Genomic DNA, 18,631 nt, shown 5'->3' on the forward strand with positions numbered 1-18,631 from the left:
CCTTTGGCAAGGGCTTGCAGGCTCATAGATGTAGTGTACCCCCCAGTGGGGTGAAGGTGCCTTTTTGTTACTGCAGTATCAGAAAGGTGTATCATGTTGAGTAGAACTGTATCAGTAAGAACATGTCCCTGAGATCTGACCCCAGCTTTGAATTAGCTCCTCATTCTCTCTCTTTTCCTTTCTAGGCTTCACATGTTTCTACAAGCGTAGAACAGGAAGGAAAACGGATGGCTGTGCCATCTGCTACAAACACGATCGCTTCAGTTTACTGTGCGCCAACCCAGTGGAATTCTTCAGACCGGGCATAGACATCCTGAACCGGGACAATGTGGGTCTGGTGCTGCTGCTACAGCCTTTTGTGCCTGCCACTGCATCAGGAAGCACACCGACAATCATGCCTCTCTGTGTGGCAAACACCCACCTGCTCTACAACCCCCGCCGTGGGGATATTAAACTCGCTCAGCTGGCACTTCTCTTGGCAGAGATCGATAAGGTGGCGAGGACGGCTGAAGGCAACTGTTATCCCATCATTCTGTGTGGCGATCTGAACTCTGTGCCGAATTCACCCCTCTATAACTTCATCCAGAATGGGACGCTGTGTTACCTTGGCATGCCTGCCTGGAAGGTGAGGATGCTGCTCCTGTAGTGTCTATTTTATAAAACTTGTCCTGCCTTCACACGTGCATTTAAGGGCCTGTTCAGTGACTCGAATCTGCTGGCCTGTGGAAAGGAAGAGTTCTTTGACTCACCTTGAGCTCAGGCTGATATTTGTGTATCACTGATCACTTACACAGCTGTGCATGCATGCTTGCACTCTTAAACACACAGACAAAAAGCTACAGCTCATTAACATAAGAGGAAAAAGAGACCTCTCCATGGTACACAGGGCCAGCTCGGTCTGCTCCATTTTAATGGATATGTGTAGCCAGTCTGTGAACTAAGGGTCATGCGGTTTACATATTACGTACAGGTACTTTTCTCTGCGTATGACTATCTGAAAACCACTGAAATGTGGATGTTTGCTAACAAGCTAAGTTAGAATATGCTAAAACTAAAGCTGTTTTTATGAGTCATTTTCTAACCTACTTTACTGTTGATGGTAGAACTGTTTCTATTCACTTAGAATTTTTGATATTGTTATTGACCTTAGTCTGACAATGAAGGAGCATACAATGCATAATTTTAAAAAGAGTCTTAATTATTTATTTCATTTATTGGTATTTATATCCCACATTGTCTAAAATAAGATTCAGTTCAATGTGGCTAACATACAATTAAAGTACTACAATGCAAAGAATATTAATGAACAAGTGGATTACAAGAGTAATTAAGCATGAATTTGCAGCATTTGGAATCTTTCCTAACTTTGATAATTTGCCTGCTTTGTGTCGTTGCAGTGGTATAATGAGTCTCCCAGAATCAGTGTTAAAGCCACTTTAGGTTGCCTGAATGCCACTGCACGAATTCTAACAGGGGCAGATCAGCTTGGCCATGTAACTCCGCTTTTGCGCATCTTGCATTGGTTAAATCTGTTAACGCATAAGGGTGTGTGAAATGAGGCCCCTGTAGCTGTTGCCACGCTGAGGTACTGACGCCCTCCTAGGGCCTGAGATCCGAGAACCAGAGTCTATTGGATGTTCCAGCGTACTAACAGGTTCACCTAAATGTGACCATCTCTGGGAATAGGTGACAGTCTCCAGAAACAAAAAAATGAGGTTTTAATGTATTCTGTTTACAGTAGTGGTTCCTTGACCTTTTTTTCAGTCAGGATGCCTTTGATGGACGATGCTCGCTTACATGACACACTTCATACATGATCCTCACTGACCTTTGGTCTGATACAGTATGGCAGTTCTTGTGAATTAAATGTAAACATGCTCTGTCTTCACAAAGCCCTATCTCTCCCCAGACAACAAATGCAGACTAGAAGTAGCACATTTTCTCCATGGAATTTACCAAAAATCTGATTCCCATGTCATCTGTGAAGGTGTGGTTCTGAGGCTTTTTACTCCATCTGACGTGAACCTTTGCCCTAGTCGGTAACAGTTTTGTTAATATTAGAGTTTGCTATTTATTCTGTGTGAAGTAGTTTAGGAGAGTATTTTTGGACAGTACACATTTTTCTCTTCCTTCCTCTATATTTAGATTTTTTTTTTTTACATTATGTGAGTACATTATCTGAACAACTTAAATCTCTCCACTATCAGGCACATTGTGAAATATTACAAAATCTGAAAAAATCCTAACTCAACAGACATGTAGCAAACCTAGCAAACAGCACTGGTAGAACATGTGGTACTGCTACAGAGTTAACAGTACAGAGAGGGTCCAAAGTACAGAAAACCACAGACGCACCAAGAGCCTTAGGAAAATGGGACACGATTCTTCAACAACTGTTGATATTCCAAGATAGACCCGACAGGAGCCATGTTTCGGCGCCTAGCACCTGCTTCAGGAGTCGATCCCAGCAGCGGGTGCGTCAGCTCCTTGAAAGCCCCAAACCTTAGGATCTGGATGTCTCGGGATGCGTGTGGTTGGTTTCTCCTTCATTCCCTCAATACATCCATCTTGACATTATTTCCTTTTTCTGTTTGCCAACTCAGATTTCACCCTCTCACTCTTCAGTCCTGCACCTATATTTCACTTACCTATCAACTTTCCATCTCCTCCTCTCACCCTCTCGCTCTTCTGTCTCACTCCTTCCTTGACCTCCTGTTCCCTTCTTTCACCCACTCCCTGTTACTGTATTTTATCCTCTGTATTCATCCTCCTCCTCTGGTCTTTCCCACATGCTTCCCCACCATGTCAAGCATCTCCCCTCCCTCTTCCTTCCTACAACCTTGTAGCCCAGTATCTCCTCTTTCTCCATCTACACTTCTAGTTTATCATCTCCTGTCCCATCCACTCATCTTTCTCTTGTATCCTTATGGTCCCAGCAACCCTGTGTCTTCCCCCCCCCCCCCCCCCCTTTAAAAAAAAAAAAAAAAGCGCAGTTTCAGTGTTCAGCAGGGCAGAGGCTCAGAGGGGAGAGCAGTTGCAGGAAACCCAGCCTGGCAGCAGGAGATGTGTCTACACAAATCCCGATGCCCTGCTTCTTTCTGAGTTGTGCAGGTGGCAAACCATGCACCGGAAGTGAAAGCCTCCTAAGTGCGGTTTACTGCCTACACAACCCGAGAAGGAGCACGGCATCAGGTTTTGTGTACTGTAGCTGCATCTCCCCCTCTGTTCCCTTCATCCCCCACTGTTCAGCACCTTTCTCTCCCTCTCTCTCTTCCTGGGTCACCTCTCCTGTCCCCCTCCTTCCTTCCCTCTTGCACATAGAGGTCTGACACCTCTCCCTTCCTCTGTCTCCTTCACATAGGTTCAGTATCTCTCCCTCAGCCCCCAGGTCTGTTAAACCTCAGTTTGTCGGCAGCAGCAGCAATAATAGGCTTCCTGGGCTGACCCAGAGCCTCTCCTCTGGGGTAGTTGGAGAAATCGTATTCTAAGTTTCATGTTGCACTAAAGATTCATCTTTTTGAGAATCATTTCTATATGCAGAACAGCTGACGTCTGGCGGGGGCTTGAATGTGTTTGCTTTTTTTTCTTCTGTTTACCTATCCTGTTGGAATGTATGTAACTTTCCTTTTTTTAAATGAAGATCCTTTCTTTTATGATTTTATTGTAAACCACTTTTTGTTTTTACAATGTAAGTAGTATATTAAACGTATCAAATGATAAAACGATCTTCAAAAGGTTTAAGTAGGAGATTGATAACTACCGGGCAGTCAGCCTGACCTCAGTAAATTAATGGAGGCTGCTAAGGGCATCTTGAGTCCATCAGGATCCAGGATTCAAGGCTGCAAAAGGGAGAAAAGGAAATAAAGAATGCAAAGTAGAGCAGAGGACGACAATCAGTGCACACTGTCAATACCACAAACACAAAAGCTTCAATTCCCAAACCAATTTCTAGAACCCCAACATGTGCCTGCAGCAGGGGATTACAAAGGCCAGAAGATAACACAGATGCGGCTATAAATGTACACTTTTTAACATATTACTACTGAAAGTTCTCCGAGGACAAGCAGGCTGCTTGTTCTCACTGATGGGTGACGTCCACGGCAGCCCCTCCAATCGGAAACTTCACTAGCAAAGTCCTTTGCTAGCCCTCGCGCGCCCGCGCGCACCGCGCATGCGCGGCCGTCTTCCCGCCCGAAACCGGCTCGAGCCGGCCAGTCTTCTTTTGTCCGCACTCGGTACGGTCGTGTTTTCGCCGTGTCGAGCCCCGGAAAGTCGACCTCGCGCGTCCAATTTGTTTTGAACGTGTTTTTTTTCCTTCGGGAAAGCTTTGTCCTAGTCGGGAAGTGCTCCGGAAACCCCCCGCCGGGTTTCGTGTAAATCCTCCCCGTACTTCCAGCTTTTTGCCCCGGTAAGTTTTCTTTCGTCGTCGGGGTAGGCCTCTTTTCGGCCTCGGTCGAGATTTTTTCTCCCTCTAAATTTGGTGCTTCAAATTTCGCCATTTCGGCTTTTGATTTCGCCGGCGTGATTTTTCCGCCCATGACATCGAAGCCTTCCAGCGGCTTCAAGAAGTGCACCCAGTGCGCCCGGGTTATCTCGCTCACTGATCGACACTCGTCGTGTCTTCAGTGTCTGGGGGCCGAGCACCGCCCTCAGAACTGCAGTCTGTGTTCCCTGCTTCAAAGGCGGACTCAGGTAGCGAGACTAGCCCAGTGGAACGTGTTGTTCTCGGGCTCTTCGTCGGCATCGGCACCGGGATCTTCGAGTGCATCGACGTCGTCAGCGTCCAGACCTCCTTCCTCGGCCGCCCCTGCATCGAGTGCATCGAGGCATCGGGCCTCTGCATCGGCGCCGAGACATCGGATAGCTGCATCGACGTCGGTGGTACCAGGACCTCGTCTGCTGATGTCGTCGGACGGTGGTGCATCGGGTGGAGTGCAGGTGAGGGCTGTCCATTCCCCTGCTGGTGGCGGTGAGCCCTCGGGTGGGTCTCCGCCTACCCTGAGGGCTCCTGCGGTACAGCCCCCCCGAGATCGACCTTCTTCAGTCTCGGCCCCGAGGAAGCGACGGATGGATTCGACGTCCTCCTCGTCGGTGCCGGGGAGCTCCGGTGACATGCTTCGGAAGAAATCGAAGAAGCATCGACACCGGTCTCCTCCCCGTGTCGGCACCGAGAGCTCTGGGTCGCCGAGGGATTCGGCACCCAGCAGGCATCGGCACCGAGAGGACCGCTCACCCTCTGTTCAGGAGGTGTCGATGCGCTCCGCTCTGGACAGCCCGGAACAGCCTCCACGCCCGGAACAGGTACTGACGTCGACGCCTGCATCGACCTCTCAGCCTTTCTCTGCAGCCGCTCTAAACGAGAGCCTCCGGGCCGTTCTCCCAGAGATTCTGGGAGAGCTGTTGCGCCCTACCCCTCCGGTACCGGCGGTGCTTGCGCCACCGGTACCGTCGAGCGTGGCGCCGGCTGGCCCATCGCCCAGGTTGAGGTCCCCGACGTCGGTACCGCGTGCGGTACCGACCGCGGCCACCTCCCAGGAAGGCTCCCCGACTACGTCGGCGGAGGGAGCTTCGCCGATGCGGGCGAGGGAGTCTACCTCTCGACGCCCCCAGCGTGGACGGGGTTCCACGGAGTCGAGCAGGGCGAGGTTGCAGACACAGGTCCGTGAACTTGTGTCTGACACCGAGGGTGAGGCCTCGTGGGAGGAAGAGGAAGATCCCAGATATTTCTCTGACGAGGAGTCTGAGGGTCTTCCGTCTGATCCCACTCCCTCTCCTGAGAGACAGCTTTCTCCTCCCGAGAGTCTGTCTTTTGCCTCCTTTGTCCGGGAGATGTCTACGGCCATCCCCTTCCCGGTGGTTGTGGAGGACGAGCCCAGGGCTGAAATGTTTGAGCTCCTGGACTATCCTTCTCCACCTAAGGAAGCGTCCACTGTTCCCTTGCACCATGTCCTGAAGAAGACATTGCTTGCGAACTGGACCAAGCCATTAACTAATCCCCACATTCCCAAGAAGATCGAGTCCCAGTACCGGATCCATGGGGACCCAGAGCTGATGCGCACTCAGTTGCCTCATGACTCTGGAGTTGTGGATTTGGCCCTAAAGAAGGCTAAGAGTTCTAGGGAACATGCTTCGGCGCCCCCGGGCAAGGACGCTAGAACCTTAGACTCCTTTGGGAGGAAGGCCTACCATTCCTCTATGCTCGTGTCCAAGATCCAGTCTTACCAGCTCTACACGAGCATACACATGCGGAATAATGTGCGGCAGTTGGCGGGCTTGGTTGATGCTCTTCCCCCTGAGCAAGCCAAGCCTTTTCAGGAGGTGGTCAGGCAGCTGAAGGCGTGCAGAAAATTCCTGGCCAGAGGAGTTTATGACACTTTTGATGTTGCGTCCAGGGCCGCTGCTCAAGGTGTGGTGATGCGCAGGCTCTCATGGCTGCGTGCCGCCGACCTGGAGAATAGAATCCAGCAGCGGATTGCGGACTCGCCTTGCCGTGCGGATAACATTTTTGGCGAAAAAGTCGAGCAGGTGGTAGAGTCTCTCCACCAGCGGGACACCGCATTCGACAAGTTCGCCCGCCGGCAGCCTTCAGCTTCTACCTCTACAGGTAGACGATTTTTCGGGGGAAGGAAGACTGTTCCCTATACTTCTGGCAAGCGTAGGTACAATCCTCCTTCCCGACAGCCTGCGGCCCAGGCTAAGCCCCAGCGCGCTCGCTCTCGTCAGCAGTGTGCGAATCAGCAAGGCCCCGCGGCTCCCCAGCAAAAGCAAGGGGCGAGCTTTTGACTGGCTCCAGCAGAGCATAGCCGACATCCAAGTGTCAGTGCCGGGCGACCTGCCTGTCGGAGGGAGGTTGAAAGCTTTTCACCAAAGGTGGCCTCTCATAACCTCCGATCAGTGGGTTCTCCAAATAGTCCGGCAAGGATACACCCTCAATTTGGCCTCACAACCTCCAAATTGTCCACCGGGAGCTCAGTCCTACAGCTTCCAGCACAAGCAGGTACTTGCAGAGGAACTCTCCGCCCTTCTCAGCGCCAATGCGGTCGAGCCCGTGCCATCCGGGCAAGAAGGGCTGGGGTTCTATTCCAGGTACTTCCTTGTGGAAAAGAAAACAGGGGGGATGCGTCCCATCCTAGACCTAAGGGCCCTGAACAAATATCTCGTAAAAGAAAAGTTCAGGATGCTTTCCCTGGGCACCCTTCTCCCCATGATTCAGCAAAACGATTGGCTATGCTCTCTGGACTTGAAGGATGCCTACACACACATCCCGATACTGCCAGCTCACAGACAGTATCTGCGATTTCAGCTGGGCGCACGCCACTTCCAGTACTGTGTGCTACCCTTTGGGCTCGCCTCTGCGCCCAGGGTGTTCACAAAGTGCCTAGCTGTGGTAGCAGCGGCGCTTCGCAGGCTGGGGGTGCACGTGTTCCCATATCTCGACGATTGGCTGGTGAAGAACACATCCGAGGCAGGAGCCCTGCAGTCCATGCAGATGACTATTCGCCTCCTGGAGCTACTGGGGTTTGTGATAAATTACCCAAAGTCCCATCTTCTCCCAGTGCAGAAACTCGAATTCATCGGAGCCCTGCTGGATTCTCGGACGGCTCGCGCCTATCTCCCAGAGGCGAGGGCCAACAACTTGTTGTCCCTCGTCTCGCGGGTGCGAGCGTCCCAGCAGATCACAGCTCGGCAGATGTTGAGATTGCTGGGCCACATGGCTTCCACAGTTCATGTGACTCCCATGGCCCGCCTTCACATGAGATCTGCTCAATGGACCCTAGCCTCCCAGTGGTATCAGGCCGCCGGGGGTCTAGAGGACGTGATCCACCTGTCCACGAGTTTTCTCGACTCCCTGTATTGGTGGACGATTTGCTCCAATTTGACTCTGGGACGTCCCTTCCAAATTCCTCAGCCTCAAAAAGTGCTGACCACGGATGCGTCTCTCCTGGGATGGGGAGCTCATGTCGATGGGCTTCACACCCAAGGAAGGTGGTCCCTCCAAGAAAGCGATCTACAGATCAATCTTCTGGAGTTGCGAGCGATCTGGAACGCTCTGAAGGCTTTCAGAGATCGGCTGTCCCACCAAATTATCCAAATTCAGACAGACAATCAGGTTGCCATGTACTATGTCAACAAGCAGGGGGGCACCGGATCTCGCCCCCTGTGTCAGGAAGCCGTCAGCATGTGGCTCTGGGCTCGCCGTCAAGGCATGGTGCTCCAAGCCACATATCTGGCAGGCGTAAACAACAGTCTGGCCGACAGGTTGAGCAGGATTATGCAACCTCACGAGTGGTCGCTCAATTCCCGTGTGGTGCGACAGATCTTCCAGGCGTGGGGCACCCCCCTGGTGGATCTCTTCGCATCTCAAGTGAACCACAAGGTCCCTCAGTTCTGTTCCAGGCTTCAGGCCCACGGCAGACTGGCGTCGGATGCCTTCCTCCTGGATTGGGGGGAAGGTCTGCTGTATGCTTATCCTCCCATTCCTCTGGTGGGGAAGACTTTGTTGAAACTCAAGCAAGACCGAGGCACCATGATTCTGATTGCTCCCTTTTGGCCGCGTCAGATCTGGTTCCCTCTTCTTCTGGAGTTATCCTCCGAAGAACCGTGGAGATTGGAGTGTTTTCCGACCCTCATCACGCAGGACGAAGGGGCTCTTCTGCATCCCAACCTCCAGTCCCTGGCTCTCACGGCCTGGATGTTGAGGGCGTAGACTTTGCCTCTTTGGGTCTGCCAGAGGGTGTCTCCCGCATCTTGCTTGCTTCCAGGAAAGACTCCACTAAGAGAAGTTACTTCTTTCATTGGAGGAGGTTTGCCGTCTGGTGTGACAGCAAGGCCCTAGATCCTCGCTCTTGTCCTACACAGACCCTGCTTGAATACCTTCTCCACTTGTCTGAGTCTGGTCTGAAGACCAACTCCGTAAGGGTTCACCTTAGTGCAATCAGTGCATACCATTACCAAGTGGAAGGTAAGCCGATCTCAGGACAGCCTTTAGTTGTTCGCTTCATGAGAGGTTTGCTTTTGTCAAAGCCCCCTGTCAAGCCTCCTACAGTGTCATGGGATCTCAATGTCGTTCTCACCCAGCTGATGAAACCTCCTTTCGAGCCACTGAATTCCTGCCATCCGAAGTACTTGACCTGGAAGGTCATTTTCTTGGTGGCAGTTACCTCGGCTCGTAGAGTCAGTGAGCTTCAGGCCCTGGTAGCCCAGGCCCCTTACACCAAATTTCATCACAACAGAGTAGTCCTCCGCACTCACCCTAAGTTTCTGCCAAAGGTTGTGTCGGAGTTCCATCTGAACCAGTCAATTGTCTTGCCAACATTCTTTCCCCGTCCTCATTCCTGCCCTGCTGAACGTCAGCTGCACACATTGGACTGCAAGAGAGCATTGGCCTTCTATCTGGAGCGGACACAGCCCCACAGACAGTCCGCCCAATTGTTTGTTTCTTTTGATCCCAACAAGAGGGGAGTGGCTGTAGGGAAACGCACCATATCCAATTGGCTAGCAGATTGCATTTCCTTCACTTACGCCCAGGCTGGGCTGGCTCTTGAGGGTCATGTCACGGCTCATAATGTTAGAGCCATGGCAGCGTCGGTAGCCCACTTGAAGTCAGCCACCATGGAGGAAATTTGCAAAGCTGCGACGTGGTCATCTGTCCACACATTCACATCTCATTACTGCCTGCAGCAGGATACCCGACGTGACAGTCGGTTCGGGCAGTCAGTTCTTCAGAACCTGTTTGGGCTTTAGGATCCAACTCCACCCCCCGAGGGCCCTGTTTGTTCTGTTCCAGGCTACACTCTCAGTTAGTTGGTAAATTTTTTAGGTCAATCTCAGTTATGTCCTCGCCGTTGCGAGGCCCAATTGACCAATGTTGTTGTTTTGAGTGAGCCTGGGGGCTAGGGATACCCCATCAGTGAGAACAAGCAGCCTGCTTGTCCTCGGAGAAAGCGAATGCTACATACCTGTAGAAGGTATTCTCCGAGGACAGCAGGCTGATTGTTCTCACAAACCCGCCCGCCTCCCCTTTGGAGTTGTGTCTTCCCTTGAAGTGTATTGTCTTGCTACATACTGGACTGGCCGGCTCGAGCCGGTTTCGGGCGGGAAGACGGCCGCGCATGCGCGGTGCGCGCGGGCGCGCGAGGGCTAGCAAAGGACTTTGCTAGTGAAGTTTCCGATTGGAGGGGCTGCCGTGGACGTCACCCATCAGTGAGAACAATCAGCCTGCTGTCCTCGGAGAATACCTTCTACAGGTATGTAGCATTCGCTTTATCTGTGCTGTTTACACTGAGTCGCATGCCCTCAACTTGGTCCCAAAAGATGATGCTAGAGTACAATCCAGTTGATTTCAGCTGTACTTGAAACCAAAAATGGAAGGGTTACAGGACAAAACAGACAAAAAGGTCTGTTAGGAGAGTTATTAGCACTATTATGTCAGTAAGGAATATCCAAAACACTTAAGACCAGTGGCCCATCTAGCCCAGTATCCTGTTTCCAACAGTGGCCAGAAACCCATTTTAAGAGAAAAAGATTCCTTTGACGAATAGACTGCTTGGTAAACTTACCCAGGTATGTTATGTCTTTCATAATGGTGTGCATGGGCTGTGGGCAGTCACTTAACACCTGTGTTTCCATCTCGGTGGCGCAATTGACAGTGTGACCAGACCACAACCAACAAACCTTGTTGTGCCATACAAGCACAATAATAATTTGCTAATAGTTACCAGTGCAGCTTCAGGATATGCATAGTGTATATACTGTATTAGCGTGTGCTATGGAGTGGTGCGTTATAAACAGGGAAGGGAGATGGGCTGTGCCTTCTGCTGCTTGTTGTCTCTGTCGCACATAGCGTGGATGCCCTTCTCACCTCTTATCTGCCACAGCACTTGCCAGCGACAAAGTTTTTTTTTCTGTATATGTGCCACACGGTCATTTGGGCACTTCCTACAAAACTTTACTGCACCTCGGTAAAAGAGCCTCTTAATGGACTGCAACTTAACACTAGAGAGCCAAGTGACATCCACAACAAAGAAAATGTTCCACTTATTGTGGAAACTCAAACACGTGAAACAATTCTTCCCGAGAGAAACATTTCACAACCTGATACAATCAATGGTACTAAGCCATGTAGACTACTGCAATGGAATTTATGCGGGATGCAAAGAACAAACATTAAAGAAACTTCAGACAGCTCAAAACACGGCAGCAAGGCTCATCTTCGGAAAAATGCGATTTGAAAGCGCAAAACCCCTCCGTGAAAAACTAAACTGGCTCCCAATCAAAGAACGCATCACTTTCAAAATGTGCACCCTGGTTCACAAAATTATCTACGGTGAAGACCCGGGATACATGACAGACCTGATCAACCTACCAACTAGAAACACATCCGAATCTACACTACCCAAGCTGCAAAGGACTCAAAAATAAATCAACTTACGCATCCGGTTTCTCCTACATAAACACACAACTGTGGAACGCATTATCAAAAGCCTTGAAAACTATGAACGACCACCTAAACTTCCGGAAAACACTAAAAACTAACCTGTTTAAAAAGGCATACCCTACCGATCCAACATAAATGCCTGATCTCTGCAACACAACAAAACTAAAGAACGTAATGGACATAACACAACTCTTCCGTTGTACGATTCCCTAGTGTGGCTGTGCCACATGAACTTTTTATCTTACCACAACATCACTTTGTATTTGTTCACACCGGAGTCTGTAACGCCTCTCCGGTACTATGTAAGCCACATTGAGCCTACAAATAGGTGGGAAAATGTGGGCTATAAATGTAATAAATAAATAATTGCATGTGTGTGGTCTGTTAGGCTTTTACTTCTTGACTTTATTTGTGGTATTTATGTAGTCTCTTGGCCTTTGTAATCCCTTAGATGTGGCTATGTTGAGTTTGTACAGTTTTTTTAAGGACCTGTTATGTGTGTGCTATTCTAGTGGGCTTTTAGTGGTATTGTGGGTGTGCTTTTCTTGGTGGCTCTCTGATTTTTACAAAGAGCATTACCGATCCTGGCCTAATGGTTTGTGTAGTGGGTTGCAGACCTGGGGAACTGGATTCGATTTCCACTACTGCCTCTTGGTAGGTAGTGGGTTGAGATTCGCTCTGCAGCTCTGTGTGACCCTGGTACAACAGTAATACAATGTACTACTTAGATTGTGAGCCCGCTAGGGACAGACCCAGTACTTGCAAAATGAAAACTGTAAACCGCCTAGGTCTAAGCGGTATATAAATATTTAAATGAATGATTGAATATACGTTGATGATGTACAAATTCTGGCACCTCTCGGATCCCTCTGCACTTACAAACTTGAAACTAGAAAAGGTCTTACAGTGGATTCCATTAAAGAGAATGAAATTGAACCTTTCTAAGACACAGGCACTGTTTCTGTCTTGCCTTCCTTAAAGATCCTGGCTGTCACTGTCGACTCCGCTTTAACCTTCTCATATTTTTCTTCTGGCTTCCAGGTGTGTTTTCTGTCTTCGCCACATCTGCTCGCTCCGCCCCTTCCTGGAACCCGCTGCACTCCATAGTCTTGTTCACACGTTAGTCTTATCAAAATTAGAAATGTAGTTATCTGAGCCAGAGAAGGATAAGACGACGTCAACTCATTCAGAATGTGGCAGTTAAATTAATCACTGGTGGAAGTACTTTCGACCATGTAACCCCTTTATTAAGACAAGAACAATGGCTTCCTATAGGTGCTGTTAACATGGATTCAGAAATCACTCCAAACTGGTCAGTCCTCTCTTCTAACCCAGTATCTATCCTTGTGCTTACGGATGATATCCCTGGTTATGTTTTGTAAAACAGTGTTTTCAGCCACTGGACCTATATTTGGAATGTACTCCCTGTGTCTACTCTGCTCCTATTCTGAATTTAAGGCCACTTAAAAGCTCATTTTTTTAGGCAGATTTGTGGCTCTACCTGATTTTGTGAGCCTTTTGGCTGGCTGGCAACATCTTTTTGTCCCCCGGCTATTTGACAGTATGTTCTGAATTCATGCCCAGTTGGATGCTGTGGTTCTCCTGTTTGTTTATTTATTGGGATTTATTAACTGCCTTTATGAGGAGATTCACCCAAGGCAGTTTGCAACAGGTACAGTTTAACATAAAACTTAAATTTTGTTAACAGCATTATAATCTGTTATTAGATGATTATTATCTGTATCTATTATTCCGAATATGATCTCTTTATACCTGTTTGCTTAATTTTATTTTTATAATTCATGTTCTCTATGTAATACCACTTTCATCTCTCACTCTGGAATGGCAATTGCCATGACGGAACAATGTAAGCCACATTGAGCCTGCAAATAGGTGGGAAAATGTGGGACACAAATTAAACACATAAATAATAGTAAAATAAGCAAATATAAGCATAAATATAGTCAATGAGGTAAACTTGGAAATTGCAAATTTAAAACTAGTAATAGGACTAACATGATACAGTATCAAAACTATACACATTTATAAACACAAAGGAATCCTGTTTAGAAGGAATGGATCTACGGAATCTTAGCGGAGATTGGGTGACTGCCCCAGTAATTGGGATGCAGACTTCTACGGTCTATGCCGTGATTGTGACTGAATAGATAGGGATGGGCTGGAGTGTAAATTTTAAGGGGCTTCAATGTTTGCTTCAGAACGTTTAGTACAGGAACAGTTCTGGGCAGACTTTTACGATCTGTGCCCTGAGAAAGGCCAGGACAAATCAAACTCGGGTATAAATATAAAGTATCACATACCATGTAAAATGAATTTTCGGCAGACTGGATGGACCATTCAGGTCTTTATCTGCCGTCATTTACTATGTTACTATCAGCACTGCAGATACAACAGATGTCGATACAATACAATGATACCATAATAGACAACAAGGAGAGACATTCAAATAACATGGATATGATACGTCTGTATAATACTAATGGCATGCATTAGAACATTTGAGTAACATTAATCCTCCCCCTCTTCTTACCTCTCCTCCCTTTCTTTCCTTCTATGGCTTTTCTGTCTGAAATTTGATAACTAACTTTGTAAACCACTGTGATGTAATTTTTCCCTGGAGGTATATCAAATAAATATAACTGAACCGGTCAGGCAAGCCTGATTGATGACGGTAAGCAGGAAGCACAGTTCCAACAGTACCAACATAGAATGGGCCAAAGGGACTGCTTACTTTTCCACAAGATAGATATATTTTTTATTTGTAATGTTTGAGTTATGTCAAGCAAAATCATTGACAGGAAAAAGAAAAAAGGTACTTCACGTTGAGCACATTTGGAGAGTTATTTTCTAAGAGAGCAGTTAGGCATAGTTGTGTCCATTTATAACAGCAGGACCAAAATAATGTCCAATAAAGGTGAAATAGCAGCCCAATCCTTTCCAACCAGCCCTCTTGATAAAGTAATATTCTAGGAAAGAATATAGTTTAATGTCTCTCTGTCAGTTACTCTAAATGTATGTGCTTAACATAGTAAATGTCGGCAGATAAAGGCCCGGTGGGACCTCTTAAAGGTTTATTTAATAGGTCTTTAGAGATGGGAGAGGTTCCGTGGGATTGGAGACGAGTGGATGTGGTCCCTCTTCACAAAAGTGGAGACAGGGAAGAAGTGGGAAACTACAGACCGGTAAGTCTCACGTCGGTGGTAGGAAAAATAATGGAGTCATTGCTGAAAGAAAGGATAATTAACTTTCTAGAAGCCGACGGGTTACAGGACCCAAGGCAACATGGCTTTACCAAAGGAAAATCCTGCCAAACGAATCTTATTGACTTCTTTGACTGGGTGACCAAAGAACTGGATGAAGGACGTGCGCTAGATGTAATCTACTTGGACTTCAGCAAAGCCTTTGATACGGTCTCCCTCAGAAGACTCGTGAATAAGCTGAAAGGATTGAACTTAGGACTGAAAGTGGTGAACTGGATAAGAAACTGGTTGACCAACAGGTGGCAGAGGGTGGTGGTAAATGGAATCTGCTCGGAGGAAAGGAAGGTGAGCAGTGGAGTTTCTCAGGGGTCGGTGCTGGGGCCTATTCTGTTTAATATATTTGTGGGAGATATTGCTGAAGGGTTGGAAGTAAAGGTGTGCCTTTTTGCAGATGACACGAAAATAGCCAATAGAGTGGATACCCTGGAGGGAGTAGAAACGATGAGAAGGGATCTCCAAAAGTTAGAAGAATAGTCGAGGGTCTGGCAGTTAAAATTTAATTGTATAAATTTACTAGAAACCGTTTTTATCTTTTTACTCTTATCTTTTTATCTATTTTTTAATTTGCTGTGGAACACTCTAACTACTATATATGTGCTATGTTTAAGTGCAATCTATGAAGTGCTCAGTGAAACACATATCACTCAGGCTAGTCGACTGATCAGTAATATATGGTACTACAACATCATTGCACTTCAGCCGTCCCTCTCTCCTTATATTTATATCAAATGTGTTGTTAAGGTGTGACAGGCACAATCAACACAACTTTTATCGAATAGTACTTAGCTTAGAGCTGGTGCTGCTTGTTCTTCACAATCGTATAGAGTACCTCACAGTGGGTAACCGGAGTTCTATGGGTGGATTGATGTAATCGTGCAGTGAATTAAAAAATGCTGAATTGCAACTCCACAATGTTCGGCTCTCTCTTCTTACTCTCCTTATTCTTGAATAGTTAGTTCTCAATTCTTAGTTCTCTCTTGATTCTTAGTTCTCAACACACATGGTGTTTCGTTACTTATAGCGTCATCAGGAGAACTTAAGTGGATCGGAACATCATCTTCGTTGTCCAATATCAATCTGCAACGGTATTGAGATATACTGTGAAGTTGGACTACGTGATGTGCATTAAAGCCTACAAAAGCTGCCCAGAGCACAGCATGATCAGTTATGTTATTAAGGTTGGTCCAATCTCCACCTTGTGAACATGTTGACATAAAGAATGAGAAAGTAAAACATAATCTGTACTAGACAATGTGCCGTGGTCTTTGGACTCGTGTATAGTCCGCTCCGTAGGATGTAACACCCACCAAATATTCACCAAGCCCAGAGAGGTGCACAGGTATTTGAGACCATGGTCCACACCTACCTGCACACTCCTCACAGGAGTGGAGCAGTCTGCCGCAGGGTCCATGACCTGATTAAAGTCTCTAAGCAATAAAAAAGGCACAGCAGGGTCACAAAGACACATTTGAACTAGATACCGGAAAAAGGCATTTTCATATTATTTAGGTGCATAAATCGTCAAGAGTTTAAACATAAATCCAGAAAGTTTAATCTGCAGCATAAGATATCAGCTAAAATTGTCATGCAGAATAGACATAACCTTGCACATTGGCAATTTCTTAATAAGAACCGCCATTCCTGCTTTTCTGCACAGAGGAACAAGAATAAACACTCCCAACCCAGCCTCGATTGAGCTTCTGTTCAACATCATTCGATTTGTTTCCTGTAAACAAATGCCTGATATCTGTTAAGATGAGCCAAAAGTTTGGTATGCTTAATCGGTGAGGTTATGCCAGAAATATCCCAAGATGTTACTCTTAGGCCTTGTTTACCAGCCATGTAAGAAAATAAAGGAGACTTAGTAGGCCACCTGCACATTGTGCTGGAATATAGTCTCCAGGGCACCCAGCCTCACCCTGGAAGAACTGCGGAGAAAAATATGCCCAATGTCGTGATACAAGAGATGTGATGTGTACTCAAAGAATACAAAAAAGAAACAAAAAAACCCAAATCCCCCTGAACATCATCCCCCCATTCCCGTTAAGTTGCAAGCAAAATACAAAACAAATTCCAGTCCCTGAACACCCCCCCCCCCCCCCAATCACCCTCCATCTATACCAGAACCCCAAACCCCAGTCCAGAATGACCAAGGCCACATCCCATACTCAAAAGAGAAGAGATGTAGCGGAGCACGTTACTGATGACCTCCGGAGCGAGCTCCACAGTCACAAAGAACAGGTGTTGATCCACATGACCAAATAAGGTGGAAGTGGGAGTAAACACCAGTGGGACTGTAGTTCTGACTGAAATAATTGTCAAAACAAATCATCCAGAAGCCAAAATCCACTGAATTGTATCCTCAAGTGGCAGACAAGGTGCCAAGCACATCCAAGTAAATTTTCAAAATCGCTGGATATAAGAACATAAAGCGGATTTGGCGTGCTGCAAGGGTCGCACACAAAGGCTGAAATTTCTTCTGCTTTTCCACTAATGCAACAGAGAAGTCCTGAAATATCCACACTGAGTGCTGATCATATTTAGGGGCATCTCTATGTATTTTATAAGCCTTAGAATTAGGCATGGTTTCAGGGATCCCAAGGAATCTCAGATTGCCCCACTTAGATCTGTTTTCCAGATCTTCCAGCTTGGCTTCATGGGCCCTCACTGTTTCCTGCAGTTTTTTCAATGCAGCATCAAAGGTTTGCACAACATCCTCGAGGTCCGAAACGTGGGACTCCAATTCTGTAGTTCTTTTATTAATTTCCATCAATAAAGTCTCCAAATGATATATTTGACCTGAAAGTTGTTCCAACTTAGGACCCAATGCCTGCTCCACAGCGCACTGTAAGTTCGAAAGTGCTACCTCCATAAATTGTGAGACCGCCCCCGATGTTGACGTTCCCATTTTGTCTTCAGACGCTTTGAATTTCCCTTTCTCCTTCTGAGCCGATTTTGTCCACATTGTTACTCCTAATCGTTCAACAAAATTGTCCATTCACCTCTCCAGGTGGTAAGAGACTGGTATAATTAATGGCGTGCCGCATCAAAGTGCTAAGAAGCTGGGAGCCCTGGAGCTCAACATGCATGTCTTCTCTGGCTACAGCATCATGTGATCCCCCGAAAATCCTGGGTATGCGAGTTCTTATTGGCCAGAGGCAGATTCGCTTATACGTGCACAGTTCCAAGGTTTTTGCCTCCCATCTATCATGTACTATTGGTGCATCACTGTACATCTATGTGTAGGTGCACAGATTTATTGAACTGCCCCATAATGTTCTGATACCCCGTGGGACGTTATTTCATGGTCCCCAGTGGTTCCATTTCTTGCACATCCTGTCCTAAGAGATAACGTGTTGCATTGCTGATTATCATATACCACTGATAGTTAATGTGACTTTTTATGTGGTCAAAATCAGTCTTTATATGAGAGGAAATATGCCAACATCACCCAAAAATACTCTCATATATAAAAAGAACTTTCTTTATTAGGGACATTCAGAGGGTGAGATCTTATGGATTTTTATTACTTCATCCAGTATCAGCACCAAGTTCTTGATTAGTTTGTTATAAAAAGCATAAGTAAATGGAGGAAGGTGGATGAAAATAGAACAGGGACCAGTGAAGATCCTGGTGCTGATATTGGGTGAAGTATTAAATCCGTAAGATCTCACCCTCTGAAGGTCCATAATAATGATACTAATAGTTAATGTGCATAATGCCTGTTATCACCTCTCTTCATCCAACTTCTAGCTGGGTTATATTTAGTATTTGTCCAAGTGAGACTTATAAACCTTAAACATGCTTATCTTTGAAGAGAGATGATAGGATATAACTGAAGGGCCAATTTTCAAAAGGATTTTTTTCCCCTTAGGACGCTGCCCCACCACCACAGCACAAGGAAAAATTATTA

At 47.0% G+C, this 18,631-nt stretch overlaps 1 protein-coding gene across 2 annotated transcripts in view; it reads left to right on the forward strand.

Annotated features, from left to right (window-relative positions):
- The window catches only part of ANGEL1 (angel homolog 1), a 44,876-nt gene that overhangs the window by 17,026 nt on the left and 9,219 nt on the right, over positions 1 to 18,631 (forward strand). For both annotated transcript variants that reach the window (XM_030214755.1, XM_030214756.1), the window contains exon 5: positions 186 to 625. In XM_030214755.1, the coding sequence (XP_030070615.1) occupies positions 186 to 625 (440 nt within the window). The remainder of the gene's footprint in view (positions 1 to 185; positions 626 to 18,631) is intronic.

This window comes from Microcaecilia unicolor, chromosome 9, assembly GCF_901765095.1.
Source record: "Microcaecilia unicolor chromosome 9, aMicUni1.1, whole genome shotgun sequence".
Lineage (NCBI taxonomy): Eukaryota > Metazoa > Chordata > Amphibia > Gymnophiona > Siphonopidae > Microcaecilia > Microcaecilia unicolor.